The following is a 15,574-nucleotide window of genomic DNA, read 5'->3' as shown; positions in this document are numbered from 1 at the left end:
AACTCTTCTGTTCCAGTGGCATTATATTTATCAGGAGGAGCCACATATGGTCAGCAATGGCTATGTTTTCATTTATTTCCCTGGACCCAAGCTCCTCACCTCACAGTCTTGATCGGCCTCAATGTATGAGCAGTTTTACAGGTTGCGCTCTCCTTGGACAGTGGGCGGAAATGTGTGAGGGGGAGGAACAATCTCTAAATATGGGCAAACGTTCGCAGATTTGGGAGAAAGCTACAGTGAGAACTGCAAGTGGTGGTGGGTGAGTTCTGCCACCACAAATGTAAGGCCATAAGAAGAGCCCTGCTGGATCAGAGAAAAAGGCTCACCTAGACCAACATCTTGTTCTCACAGTGATTGACCAGGTAGAACATCGCCCTCATGGCTAGTAGCCACGAATTGATCTAAAGAAAGATGTGCAGGTGTGTAGGTCTGCACATGAGACAGTTCATACGTGTGTATGTGAGAAATATGGCACGCATATCTTGCATTGCTTCTTTTGATAGGCTTTACAAATCACATTTTTTAAAAGGATCCATTACTTGGTTCAACATTTCCACTCTTTCCCTCCCTATCGCTCCCCACCTCTTCTTAGATTTTTTGTAAATCTCTGCAAACTCCCTTTGCTCTTGCCCATCTCCAACAGCGGTGACAGAACTGACTCAGAAGTGCTATGCTAAAAAAGCAGCATGTTGTAGAGGAGATTTTCCCTTTGACACATGCCCTTGCCAAGCCTGGCATCCCACCGCCTTGATCAGAAGCAGTGCCGGTGAACGATGAAGGACCCCTTCTCATTGTAGGCCTGCCGGTCGATCCACACGTTCTGGAAAGAGTTGAGTGATGCCACAATGGAGCCACCCAACCAGGCAGAGAAGGTGCGGTTGGGGGAAGCCAGGATGCCCACCTTTTTGGATGGCTCCATCTTCTGCAGTTCCTTCTTAATCCTCTCGGAAAAGCCACGGAGCATGGTAGTTCCACCAGCCAGCAGCACATTGGAAAGCAGGTCCGCTTGTCGCTCTGGCTTGCATTTCCTGATGCTGTTTATGGCTTGGACATGAAGCCCCACCTCTGGGAAGCCCAGCATGGTCGGATTGAAGAGAATCTCTGAGCAGCGGAAGCGCTCGCTGCCAATCGAGATCACCTGCCTGTCAGGAAGGGTGTAGTCCATGAGGTATTTCTTCTCATCAGCATTCAGTTCACCCTCATATTCCTCTGGGATATAGCAGCACTTCTCCTTGATCTGACATACCACCTCCATTTCCTCCTTATGGAAAGGGTTCCCAGATTCTCCCATCAGCTTGGCCAGGTATTCCGTCAGGGCATTGCCTGCTATGTCCAGTCGGTAGGTGGCATGAGGTAAAATGTAGCCATCATGGACAGGAGCAGTGTAGGATGTCCCATAGCCAGAGCCAATCACCAGCCCTCCTGTCCGGCCATAGGAATACACTGACAAAAGGGATTGATGAGCCACAAACATGGCTGGCACCTCAAAGTTCTCAAAGAGCAGCTCCGCCATTTTCTCGCGGTTAGTCGTTGGGGACATGGGGGAATCGGTGACCAGCACAGCAAGCTCTTCAGGGCACACGCTGAGCTCTGTGTAGAAGACATGGTGCCACAGCATCTCTAGGGCATCCCAATCTGTCACGACACCATGGGTCATTACCTGGTGTGTGCTCACCTCCGCACGCCGCTGTGGGATGCTCTTCCCAATGTAGTACAATGGGCTTTCCTTGGTCCTGTACCTTGGCACCCCTACAACACTTGGCACAATGGATCTCGGCTTCTCATCCCCAGCCAAACCGCTCTTGGTGTATCCAGTGCCTGTGTCTATAACAACAGCAGCATAGTCCTTGTACTTGTCTGACGGGCATGATGAAGAGTCTGATGGGAGGCCCTTTGAGCTTGGTCTGTGCCCTACAGGGCCAGGACTCTTGGACTTCTTAGGGTAGTGCATTGTGATGGGATCTTTCAGAGGCTATGTCCCTTTCTCCTGATGCTATCACAAGACCAGACACTGGCCCAACAGCCTCAGAGGGAAAGAAAGAATCTTCCCAACAGTACAGAACGCAGGCACCATGTTGCCATAACAATCACCTGTGATGCGGCCACAGCAGAATGACATCATAAGAGTGAGGGATGAGATGAAGGTGTTTTCATTCAAATAAAGATATTGAAATGAAACTGAACTGACGCCCACTGAGACCTTAGCACAATACTTGACATACTTCTATGGTTTCCATGATTGACATCCACTCTAGACACTGTGTGATATTTAATGGGTTTATCCTCATCAATTATTTCATAAATCATAGAACTGTAGAGTTGGAAGGTACCATGAGGATCTTCTAGTCCAACCCCCTGCAATGCAGAAATATTTTGCCCAATGTGGGGCTCGAACCCACAACCCCGAGATTAAGAGTCTCCTGCTCTACTGACACAGCTAACTTCACAGAATGACAAAAGCAAACACATGTTGGCTAAGGAACTTGTTGCCTAAACTGACGTACAATTCAGTTGTGGTGTGTGCAATAATCTGTGCCTTCTCAATCTGAAGTTCAAGTCAGCTGCTTTTATTATACTCTGACTGTGCATCCCCCCTTTTTTTGGGTCAGAATTTTAGGTATGGGACTAATAGTGCACTATTAGTCCATCAGGGCCTGGTGATTTTGCAAAGTTTTTTGTCACATAAAGTCACTCAGATTCGGGAAGAAGTAGAATCCACCGTGGGAGCAGGGCCGGGGCGGGAGAGTGCTAGAGTCCTGTCTAGTCAAGTTGCATGGGATCAGTTCCAATCTGTTACCTCCGAGGATGTGGACAGGCTGCTTGGACGAGTGAAATCGACCCCCTGTCTCCTTGGTCCTTGCCCATCCTGGCTCATAAAAGCGTGCCGGGCAATGGGCTCTGCGGGGTGTTGAATGCTTCCGTCTGTGAACAAAACATCTTTGGACTCAGCCAATATGGCCAACTATTGCCCAGTCTCAGATCTTCCATTCTTGGGCAAGGTGATTGAGCGGGTAGTCACTGAACAACTCCAGGCACACCTGGAGGATGCGGACCATTTGGATCCCTTCCAATCGGGATTCAGGCCTCATCATAGGACTGAAATGGCTTTGATCACGCTGGTCGAGGATCTCCAGTGGGCTAGTGACAAAGGTGAAAGCTGTTTTCTAGTTCTGCTGGATCTCTCAGTAGCCTTTAATACCATTGACCATGACATCCTTCTGGACTGTCTAGAAAAGGTGAGAGCTGGGGGTACTGTTATGCAGTGGTTCGACTCCTTCCTCCTGGGCTGTGTCCAGAAAGTGGTGTTGGGGGGTGAGTGTTCAGACTCCTGGGCTCTCACTTGTGGGGTGCCTCAGGGTTCCATCCTCTCCCCCATGCTTTTTAACATCTACAGTGGTACCTCTACTTACAAATTTAATGTGTTCCGAACACACATTTGTAAGTCGAAAAAAAATGTAAGTCGAATCCCATAGGAATGCATTGGGAGAAAAAATTCGTAAGTAGAAGCAACCCTATCTAAAAATTCGTAAGTAGAAAAAATCCTATCTAAACCACATCCAAGATGGCGGACGGAGCCCCATTCGTAAGTAGAAACATTCGTAAGTAGAGTTATTCGTAAGTAGAGGTACCACTGTATATGAAACCGCTGGGAGAGATCATCAGAGGGTTTGGGCTGCGTGTTCATCAGTATGCGGATGACACCCAGCTCTACCTCTTTTTTAAAACCAAAACCAGTGAAGGCGGTGAAGGTCCTGTGTGAGTGTCTGGAGGCAGTTGGAGGATGGATGGTAGCTAACAGATTGAGGTTGAATCCTGACAAGCGGAAGTACTGTTTTGGGGGGACAGGAGGTGGGCTGGTGTGGAGGACTCCCTGGTCCTGAATGGGGTAACTGTGCCCCTGAAGGACCAGGTGCGCAGCCTGGGAGTCATTTTGGACTCACAGCTGTCCATGGAGGCGCAGGTCAATTCTGTGTCCAGGGCAGGCTGTCTACCAGCTCCATCTGGTACTCAGGCTGAGACCCTACCTGCCCGCAGACTGTCTTGTTATACCGGTGCATGCTCTGGTTATCTCCCGCTTGGACTACTGCAATGAGCTCTACGTGGGGCTACCTTTGAAGGTGATCTGGAAACTACAACTAATCCTGAATGCGACAGCTATACTGGTGACTGGGAGTGGCCGCCGAGACCATGTAACACTGGTTCTAAAGGACCTTCACTGGCCCCCAGTATGTTTCCATGCACAATTCAAAGTGTTGGTACTGACCTTTATGTCCATCACTGCAGTGATATGGCTGCAGTAAGCATGTGGCTGTTTGAAAGAGAAAAGGGTGGGAGAATGGCAGTAGTGCTACCTAGTATGTCCAGGGAAAAGAAGCCTTGCATTGGATTCTGCAGGGAGGAACACAGAGGGAGAAGAGGAGGTTGGGTGTGGGGGGGTTAATGGAGATGTGGCAGAGAGAGAGAGAGTTGCAGAGGGAAAGGGAAGGAGATGGAGTCACACAGAGACAGAAGGAGAACTATGCCACCTTGAATTGCTGTGAACTCTGCCCTCTTTTGCCTCTGGCCTCACCCACAGATGACCTGTGGCCCCCTGACAGATTAACGCCCCGCCCCCCGAATAAAAGACAGAACAAAAGATTCCCCCCTTTGGATTCAGCTGCCTGATCAGCACTGGAAAGCGTTCCCGGAATGAGCTTGGCAGAGGAGGGAGCTGCAAATGTGATGCAAAAGGATGCAGCACAGACTGGATTAATTTAAGTGAGTGTTGATGGGCACATGCAATTCTCGCTGAAGATCCCAGGGCACATGCGCAGGGGACTGAATGTTCCCAACTCCATGGCAAACATGAAGAGTTTCATTTTCTGTTGATGCTCCTGAAAGAATGGGCACATTGTTCAGTTAGACTAGAGCACCAGTTCTCCACAGAAAGACTTGAGAGTGGAAATCTCTGGTGGAATGTCAGGAAGCTCCTCTACTCGGCATCCTGGTTCTTACTCCCAGTCAGATGTTTCCTTTGGGGCCCATGACACTGTAGAACAGGCATAGGCAACCTTGGCTCTCCAGAAGTTTTGGAACTACAACTCCCATGATCCCTGACCACTGGCCCTGTTAGCTAGGGATCATGGGAGTTGTAGTTCCAAAACATCTGGAGGGCCAAAGTTGCCTATGCCTGCTGTAGAAACTGCAGGAAACCTTTAGAAGCCAGAACAGGGCACACACTTCCACTCTATGCTCATATATTTCTTTGATGGCTATCTGGTCTGCCTCCTCTGTCAGAGATATTAAAGCTCTGTGTACCAGTTGCAAGGAATCACGAGGGAGGGAGAGTGCTATTTCACTCAGGTCCTTCTTGTCATCTTCTTCTTCTTTGGCAATCACTCGTAGCCCAGTAAGATTGTCTTCCATAAACACGGTTTTCAAGAGTGAGTCCATAAGTGACTGTTTGTGTTATCCAACAAAGTCTATACATTCCATGTTCCAAAGTTGAATTGTCTTTTACGACCACTGGGTGGTGACCCCACTGGGCACGGTAATCCAGTCAGGGAAATAGGGAGGCAGATTATGTTTAGGGCACCTTTTCTAGCACCTCCCCCTTTTTGGGGTGAGCAGAGCAGTGGCAGAGGAAGGGGCGGGGGGTGGTCCCTTTGTGTACCATCTCTGAGGGGGAGTGACTAAAAGGCACACTAGGGAGGGTGCCCTGCCGCCCTCGGGCATTGCGGTGCAAGCTGCCACCATTGCGCTGCCGCCGCATGTGGAGGATCCCTTTGCCGCTGCTGCAACCGCGAGCAGAGGAGCCCGCCGTCGTCTGTACGGCACTTGAGTGGCTCCACCGGCAAACCGCCCGGTGGTGCAACGTACGGTGCATGCGTGGGCAGCGTATGTAGTGATGCCGCGCATGCACCACTGGGTGGTTTGCCCTGCCCCCCAACACCCCCACACCGGGTGCCGGTTAGCCTTCCTTTGCCCCTGGAGCAGAGTGGATCCTCAATAGGTCTTCTCAGCCATGGATACAGCTGCCGAGCTGCTCAACTGCCTCATTCCTTGAGTCAGAGTAACTGAATCTATATCCACCGCCAATGTGCCCATTGATGACTTGGGGCTTCAGGATTTCTCAGTCCTGCCCCTGTTACCATTTGCCGATTGCCATGGGACTTTGGGGGGTTTGGGATGGGTTTTTGGAAGACGCCTATGTGTGAATTTGTTTTATGTGCATGCTGACCAACGCACAGTCTTTGCAGTAAGGCTCTATTCCAATGGCATGAGTAATGACGACCGGTAGATTCTTGTCGTAGTGGAGCAATAGCATTTCCTATTCCGCTCCTTCCAGAGCCCCTGATCAGCATTTTAGTGTGAGAGGTCCCCTTGGCATCTTGCTGGCCAGGATGCTGGACTAGATGGGTCTTTGACCTGATCCAGCAGCCTCTTCTTATGTTCTTGTGCTGGGGTTTCATCTGATCCTATTATACTCACTCACCTGGGAGTAAGCCTCACTGAACTCAGCATGTTACATTTCTCAGTAGACATGTGTAGCATTAATCTCTCGTTCCCAGTGTATGCATTTATGGAAGGAATGGCCTTACATCTTTAGCCTTGGCTAGCCCCTGTCCCCACCTATTACCCACTTTGGAATAGGGGTATAGGATTGTCCTAAGGGCTCAGTCTCCTTGCTCCGCTGCTTGAGAGAGAGGCAAAGGTTCAGAATCAGCAGAACCTCTGATAAATGGCAGGAACAAATGACTTTCCCTTGCTAAAGTAGCTCTTTCTCCTCTGGCCACAGGGAACTGTCTCACTCTTTTAAAAAAAAATCCTGTGTGGCTAATCTGCCCGTGTCTGCTTAATTCCTTCTGACTGGCGGAGAAGCAACTCTGTTCTCCCTGCATTCAGCCAGCTTTGTCATTAATGCAGCTAATTCCAGAGCCAGAGGGTGAGCCTGGGAGATCCATAGCAAAGCAGGCAGGCCATTCGCACTGCTGGCAGAGCCGGGGGGCAGGAATAGCGATTGAACTCACCATGCTAGATTTACTATATATACTCTTTTCTAAGTCAGGGCGAATTCTGATGCATATCCGACGGGCATCAAACATCAAGACCTGTTCAGGGTAAGATCCAGAGCATCTCACCACCAGTGGGTTGACATGAAACCGAATTGTGGATGACCCATCAGCATCCCTTCTCCCCACCCGTGCACTCTGCTTCATCAGATTGCTCGTTCCATGTCCAAGATGCAGGGATCATGCAATGCCAGGACAACGTGATACTAATTGACATTTAAAACCATATTGTGCAAGTCCATCCTCAGTGGCATCCTGCAGCTGTGACATGCTGCTGTCTACTTCTCAAAACATCTGTGGCTCCAATGTTAAAGAGTTGCAATGACGTGGATGGCCTGTGACTAATACTGGACCGTTTAGGTGTGTTCCAAGGCAATTTTCAATAACTCACTCCTTGTTCCACTTTACTGTCGAGAATTGTGTGCCGGTTAATGTGTACCTGCATGATGGAGGGTCAATAGATGGTCCCTCTATCTTTGATCAAGGAGATGTGCCGGGTAAATTTCCCAGCATCAGAATTCTATGGTTTTCTTACCCATTACATATCTGGGGATCTGCTTTGAATTTTACACTGCAGCTTGCCAACCCTGAAATGCAAATATAACGGAAATGTAGGCATACAAAAATAAATTTTATGGAATAAAATAATAAGCCTACACAGATGCTTAGAAAGTTGAGGTAATTTTAATGTGTTTTAGTATTTTAAATTTGTATGTTTTAAAGTATGGTTGTGGTTTTTTTCTTTCTTGATTTCACTCTTTTATTTTTTTGTAAATTGCTTTGAGCCCCCACCCCCCACCTTATGACCGAACAGCGTGAAATGTATATGAAATAAAAATATGAATATTTGTAAAAACAACAGCAAAAAGGATGGTGTAATGCTTGGGGAAATGTATCCATATTCATATACTCAAAAACGAGAAAGAGTTCCATGGGCAGGCCTCTAGATTCCTGCAGGATCTTCCCTGCAATGCCTCCGCAAGACTTTCCATTTGAACACAGCACTATATGGGTATTTCTGCATGAAGAAAAATGTTTGTATTTTGTAATCTCCTCTGCCTATTACCTTTTCCTTTATGTTACTTTAGTCTGTTATCCTCTGTTTTTTGTAAAGGTCAGAGGGAGCAGAGTTACTGCTGCTTCATCTTAGTGCAAGCATCAAAAAGGGAGAGCACAAAAGACTCTGATTTTCCTAGTGAAGAATAGGAGTTGCAGTGGCATGTCGGGAGCTGCTGAGGCTAGTATGGGAAGCCTCCAGGCCATGCACAGTGCTTGAATTGCCAGAGGGTGAAGGGCGGAAGAAGCTCGGCTAGAGACAGTCCCATTTGGTTTCTCCTTTTCCCAACCTCAAGTTGCATGCTCCACATTTCCACATTAGTCTGCAATTTATTTTCCAAAGTTCTCATCTGCATTTTAGCACAAGCCCTCCCCAATACACACATTTTCTGGTGTGCAGTTTTGTCATACACACACACACACACACACACACACACACATTTTTACAGGACGTGGGTGGCGCTGTGGTCTAAACCAGTGAGCCTCTTGGGCTTGCTGATCAGAAGGTTGGCGGTTCAAATCCCTGCGACGGGGTGAGCTTCCGTTGCTCGGTCCCAGCTCCTGCCCACCTAGCAGTTCGAAAGCACGTCAAAGTGCAAGTAGATAAATAGGTACCACTCCGGCGGGAAGGTAAATGGTGTTTCCGTGCACTGCTCTGGTTTCGCCAGAAGCGGCTTAGTCATGCTGGCCACATGACCTGGAAAAACTGTCTGAGGACAAACGCTGGCTCCAGAGTCATGTGCAACTGGACTTAACTTTTACCTTTATATACATTTTTGCAAAGTGGTTTTTCTTTATATAATGCATTTTTCTAAGTTATTTTCACTAATACAGTATATAGATTGTTATGCACACTTTACAGTTTGGTATCTCTCTTCATTGGGGAACCCAAGCAACTGCTTGATTGATGTTGGCCAGATGTTGGGTCCACCAGAATCTGAAATTAGGGACCTATTTTAAAACAAGTAGCAAGAAATATGCAATATCATAATTAATCATTCCCCTCCCCCCCCCCCCAAGTATTAGCTGGTTTCTGGTGGGTTTTGTTGTGCTTTGACGATCTGAGATAGAAAAGTAGGATCTGCATGTCCTTTCCTTAGTGTGTCTCTGCCCCTGGTGTCTCTGATGGCCAGTGACATTTTCCTGGCACCTGTCCCCTCTTTTCATTCATTCAGGGAATAACACTTTGAATCTTGGGGGCCTTGGCTGCTTGTGTTTGAAATGTCTTCACTGCTGTGACTGGTTTGAGATTCCTAGGCGTTTCGGCTCTTGTTCTGTGGTTGGGCAAGTGTCCTAGCACTATTGGGACGTGTGATCTTAAAATGTCATTTCTGCTCATGCATGTGACTCTGAAATTTGCTCTGTCACCTCACCCTCACCCACCCACCACTTGCTTCAAGCCAGGAAGTCTCAGTTCAGTCACAGTTTGTCGAAGGTACAAGGGAGAACAAAATGAATTCATAGGAAAAAGGGGACAGCTATTTGTGGGAAACATGGAGAGGCATTCACACACCTCTGCAAGGAGCACACCCTTCTCTGAGGCAATACAGGCCTCATTTGTGGTATTGAGAAAGAGAGAGAAGTTTGTTTACATGGCAAGAGGATGGGGAAATTGTGGACCGACTTGGAGGGGTTGTTTGCTATGTGGTGATTCAGTGTGTGTCCAGCTTGACAGTGAAGTTTGCTGGCTAAGCGACTTGGGAAGGAATTCAGTGTAGCACTAATTTAAAGTCCTTGAGTGGTGTACTAGTTGTGCTAGCAGAATGGCTTGCACAGGAGAAGGTGCAGGAAGAAAGCATGGTTCTGGTGCCTGACTGCTCAACAGATTGCTGTAGCCCTAATACTTCTGGTTGCGCAACAAGCTTCAGCTAGTGCAACTGATGTAGTGATGCTTCCTGAACATTTCCTTTTTTTCTGGGACAATTCTTGCTGCTGCTGCTGAGATAGGAATGAATGAGGGTGCATCTACATGATGCTTCCTTCCCAAGAGGCTATAGCAATGTTAGATGGCCAGCAGTCCTGTGCAGATCCACCGTTGATAGTTCTTCCTTACTGGGAGCTAAGCTCTGATTTTTTTTGAGGCACTGATTCAGTCTAGGGACCAGGGAACAAATAGGGTGAACTTTTGGAAATCTTGATGGAACTGGGCCAGATGAGTACTGCAGTTTTGACTTGTGTCATCTGGAGTCAGGGAACCAGGTGTAAAGCCTTGAGCATAGTTTGTTCCGTGTTCAGATGAGGCTAGAGACTATGGCACTGACAGCCCACACTGAGATCTTCTTCCTCTGCATATATTTCAGTACTCTGAAATGTTCAGTCCAGTAGCCTGCTAGCAGCAGTCTACATCCATTCCTGTCTGGCGTCAGAGCCAGAAGCTGAGGTCTCTTGGCAGAGCCACTCGGGGTGACTGGCATGACTTAGATGAAAGCAATCCTTGGGTGAGAAGCATGTTGGCAGCAGCAGTTGCTGAGAACAATAGGCCACACTTGCACGACAGCCTCCCCTCCAATGTTGGAAGCACCTCAGCACCTCAGATAAGCTGGATCTCCTCCTCATGTCAAAAGGCCTCCAGTTGAAACAGTGGAGTTTCTGACTGAATCCCTGACCATAGCTGCCAAGTTATCCCTTTTTTAAGGGATTTTCCCTTATGCTGAATAGGCTTCCTCGTGAGAAAAGGGAAAACTTGGCAGCTATGTCCCTGACTGACAGAAACTGTGGGGAGGGGGTAATAATAGAGCAGGCATCCCCAAACTGCGGCCCTCCAGATGTTTTGGCCTACAACTCCCATGATCCCTAGCTAACAGGACCAGTGGTCAGAGATGATGGGAATTGTAGTCCAAAACATCTGAAGGGCCGAAGTTTGGGGATGCCTGTAATAGAGGGTGGGCTCCTGGGTGTCCTGCATGTGTGGGGCTGGCCACTTTCAGGAACACAGGGGAAGATGAAATGCTACTGAGTGCGGTGGGTAAGTAGTTCTTCAGTTCAGACTGAGCTGCGATCAGAGGCACCCTCAGAAGTGAACGAACACACAAGCCTCAGGTGTTCTTTACAGTTTCATTTGCAAGTGCTTTTGGTTTCTGAAATCCTGGTCTAGAAATGTTCCTGCTTTGCTGCACCTACCTCCTGAACTTGGGTGGCTGTCTCTGCTCCCACCTGCTCCAAGAACTTGAATGGAGCCTAAAAGTGGCTTTTTTTTCTTGAATGCCCCTCTCTCCATTCCCTCCTATAGATGTGTGTGTGTGTGTGCTTTGAGAATGCTTGTCTCCAGGGGACAGGCAGCATGGCTTTGCTGCTGAACTAGCACCTTTTAATAGGAACTATTTGACAAGAGTCTGATTCAGCTTTTCTCTCCTTGCTCTGTGGGGGATTTTTCTTTAGGTGAAACTGGGTCAGTTCAAGTATCCGAGTCACAACTGCATTTCATGTGCCTGCCCGCTTAAGAGCTCCATCCCAAAGGATTTGCTCTATGAATGTGTTCTTAGATTCCACATGCAGCCAGGCAGATGCTTTCTGATAAGGTGAGGGGAGAAAAGAAGGGGGGGGAGGAGAAAGAGTTCAAAAAGCATACAAATGCAAATATATCAAGAGCTGCTGTGGAAGGTGCTTTTATCAATAATCGTCCTGCTGAAGACTCTGCCTTTGTGAACTGAGCCATGATTGATGCAAGAAGTAACTCTCTTAGTCAGAACATGGACACAGACCATTTGCACAGGAATTGATTTAACAGCCCTCCCTCGCTGGGCATTGCTTGAGGGCTGCGATTGGTCACATGACACATGATATTGCTGATCCCTCCTCGTACCAAATCCACATTGATTTTGTATTCTGATCTTGCATTTGCCATGCACATTACAGAGCTCATCCATAGAAGGAAAAGGAAAAAATGTCACCGAATCAGCATGGCTCCTTCCTGCCCTGATAGCTTCTGGGAGGGATAAAACGATGTTTCGTGATGATGCCTAATGTTTGTGGCATAACACTTGATCCATTCAAGTGAAAGCAATTTGTCTGTAGATCTGCTATAGTGGTGGCATAACAAGCTTCTGAGAGTCCTCTCTTTCAGCAATCATGTAATGTGTGCAGACCTGCATTTATTACCCCTTTCAGATGCAGTATTAGTCTGGGTGGTTGAACTGATTTGTGGAACATGCCTCTAGGGATGGGGGAGGAACTGGATGCATTTTCACCCAAAGTCGGACCTAATAAATTAGCACTTTCCAAAACAAAACGAGACAGAAGCACATCAATTCGTCAAAATGTGAAATTCTCTTAATTTTGTAGTGCAGTTGTCCAGTCAAGCAATGTGTATTATTATTATTATTACTATTACTATTACTATTATTATTATTATTCTGGGGTAAAGCCTGCATAAAAATGCTTAAACATGTGTACAAAATATGTTACATTAGGGAAATCTGTCCTGAAAAACTATTAGGCAAAATGACGTACAAATGTGTGTATCAGGAACAATTAGGTCCATCAGGGGTTGTGGAATGTTTACGGTAATTGTTTAAATATTTAGCCTCTCTAACCACAGAACTTTCTCCAAGTAAAACATTTAAAACCTGGTGCATAAAAGAGATGCTCCTCATCAGTGGAAGGTGGTCTGGATGGAGAAATTTTATATTTATATCCTGCTCTTCAGTCAAGCAGTTCACATATTAGAATGAGAAAGGACCTGCCCTGCTCTGCCCTTTCTTGTCCCCACTCAACGGGCACTTCTCTAGGGAGCTAGTTAAGAGTGGCAGCTTGGAAACTCTATGTATTTAGCTCAAATAACTTCCCTGTATTGGGTACATTGAGGAAGAAGACTCGGGGTTGCTGTTGTTTTTACACTGAAAGGGTCTATAGCTCAGTGCTTTGCATGCAGGAATTCCTGGGTTCGATCCCTGCATCTCCAGGTAGAGCTGGGAAACACCTCTGTCTGAAGCATTGGAGAGCTGATACTACGGTAGTCAGTGTAGACTAGCTGGAAGGCACCATGTTGGCTACCCCTCTTGTGGACAATACCGAGCTCTTAAATGGGCCAATGACTACATATTTTTAAAAATGTTTGTGCTTAATGTCAAGAAGATGAGAATGGAGGCTGAGGAGTGGCCAACGACAGAAAAGTTGTATTAAAATAACTACAGAGGATTTGATGCTTATAGTGAAAGGCCAATCAGAGGGTAAATGTTCCCAGTGGGCTGCAGTAAAGGAACATCCTAGCAGGCACAGGACAGAGTTTGAGGACTAAGGGGAGTGAGCTGACATAGTGCAAGAGAACTCAGCAGTCAGGGTTCTTCTTAAGACTGTGAAGGAGGAAACCTAAGGGCTATATAGCAGGGGGCTGCTGGCTATAGTAAATACAGAAATAGGAGCCAAAGGAAGGAGATATTTTTGAAGGTCAACAAAACACAGATTACATAGCTGGCAACCATTCATAAATTTTATGCATGCCCACCAATTCATGATATTTATAGATTGCTCATCTCCAAGGAGCTCTGTTCATAATAAGTAGAAAAAAAGCATGAAGCATATGGATGGTATTGCTTCATCCTTTAGAGAGTGGGGATCCAGGCAGAATGAGTGTGTCCACACAAACTTCAATCAGTCCTTCCTTTGGTTTCAAAAAATCTGTTTTGTGAAAAGGGACATCTGGAGGCAAAGAGCAACACTGTGTGTGTGTGTGTGTGTGTGTGCGCGTGTGTGTGTGCGCACACACACACACACTCTTAATATAATAAATGACAGTATGCTGCTTTGCAGAAATATTTCATAATATGCATCATGTCTCTTTTGTTTGCCAAATCTGGGGAAAGGAAATTTCAATGAAGGAAAATAAGGAACTGTGATGACCATTCATTAGAATTAGAGACATCACCTTGCTGACAAAGGTCCGTATAGTTAAAGCTATGGTTTCCCCAGTAGTGATGTATGGAAGTGAGAGCTGGACCATAAAGAAGGCTGATCGCCAAAGAATTGATGCTTTTTGAATTATGGTGCTGGAGGAGACTATCCATTCTGAAGGAAATCAGCTCTGAGTGCTCACTGGAAAGACAGATCCTGAAGCTGAGGCTCCAATACTTTGGCCACTCATGAGAAGAGAAGACTCCCTGGAAAAGACCCTGATGTTGGGAAAGATGGAGGGCACAAGGAGGGGATAACACAGGATGAGATGGTTGGACAGTGTTCTCGAAGCTACCAACATGAGTCTGACCTAACTGTGGGAGGCAGTGGAAGACAGGAGTGCCTGGCGTGCTCTGGTCCATGGGGTCATGAAGAGTTGGACATGACTAAATGACTAAACAACAACAATGATCATTCAGCCTAGTGACCAGTCTTCCAAACTCCAGCTTTAATAATGTAATTTTTTAAAAAAATTAAATAATGTGATTGGATATGAGCTAGGAGATCAGTTATGGTCAGGATGTCAAATCTATATATAAAGTTTAAATAGGGAGTTCAATGAATGATAAAAAGGGTCAAAATGCAAAAGGTGGAATTAATAAGCCAAGAGTAAAGCAAACAATTATATTTCATCCAGGACTGGAGATCTCAGCCCAGAAGTGGCTTACACATTGCATCAAGTGCAATAAAACACAAATCACACCTGGCATTTAGACTTCAGTGAGTAGACCCCAGGCAATTCAGGATGGCATTATACCTTGTCCTGAAGCAGCCCAGATATCACAGGTCAGAAGCTGCAGCACCATGGAAAGCTCCTAGTAAGCAGCTCCATCCAACAAAGTCTAGGAAATGAGTGGGCCCTTTTGTGGCTCCCAAGTCCTGCCTCTTCCTTGAGAAGTGGAAGGCCTAAAAGTGGCAGCTCTCTCACTAGGAGCTCATTATTCTCCCTCCTTTCAGACAATTCCCTCCAGGTTCATCTGCATTGATGGGGATCCAGGTCTCTGGTATGGAGGGGGGTGTCAAATCCTCATATGTGAGTGTGCATGCGTGTGTGCACATGCATGCACAAACGCCAAGGTTATGGACTCCAGAGATTCTTATTTAGGAGTTGCTAAGTTCAAGGATTCCCAATCTGATAGCCTCTGGTTCTGGCTCAGGCTTGGTCAGGATGCTGAGGTCTGGCATCCAGTCCTTCTGCCTCTATAATCTCTGGTCCAACAAATTTTGCTGGCCCCCACAGAGCTGAGGCAACTTACTGGAGGGGGAGGGTAGGTATTCATATAGTATTTTAATTTGGAATTCTAGATGTAAGCTTCTTCAGGATCTGTCCTTTTTGCCTACATGGGTAGCACTACCTTATGACAATATTTGTATGTCGTCATCACTGAGACAAGGCTTAATGCAAGGTGGTTCAGGTTAACCACAAGCAAGCCAAAATTGCTGGAAAACAGCTTGCAATGTTAGAAGGGCAAGACAGCTCATCAAGCCTGGCCAGTAGTGCCGGGGAGTCAGATGATGAACACCAGAAAATTGCCCCCTTGCTCTAGAATGGTGCCCATTGCCACACTAGGAACTTT

The 15,574-nt window shown here is 46.8% G+C and overlaps 1 protein-coding gene across 1 annotated transcript; it reads right to left on the bottom strand.

The window, feature by feature from the left end:
- Positions 1-751: 751 nt before the first annotated feature.
- On the bottom strand, positions 752-1,951 carry LOC118080040 (actin-like). Its single transcript, XM_035104972.1, has one exon. The coding sequence runs from the start codon at positions 1,949-1,951 to the stop codon at positions 752-754; it is 1,200 nt and encodes a 399-aa protein (XP_034960863.1).
- Positions 1,952-15,574: the final 13,623 nt, after the last annotated feature.

This window comes from Zootoca vivipara, chromosome 2, assembly GCF_963506605.1.
Source record: "Zootoca vivipara chromosome 2, rZooViv1.1, whole genome shotgun sequence".
NCBI classification, from domain to species: domain Eukaryota; kingdom Metazoa; phylum Chordata; class Lepidosauria; order Squamata; family Lacertidae; genus Zootoca; species Zootoca vivipara.
The sequence above is the reverse complement of the archived record's forward strand: the minus strand, read 5'-3'. Positions and strand labels throughout refer to the sequence as shown.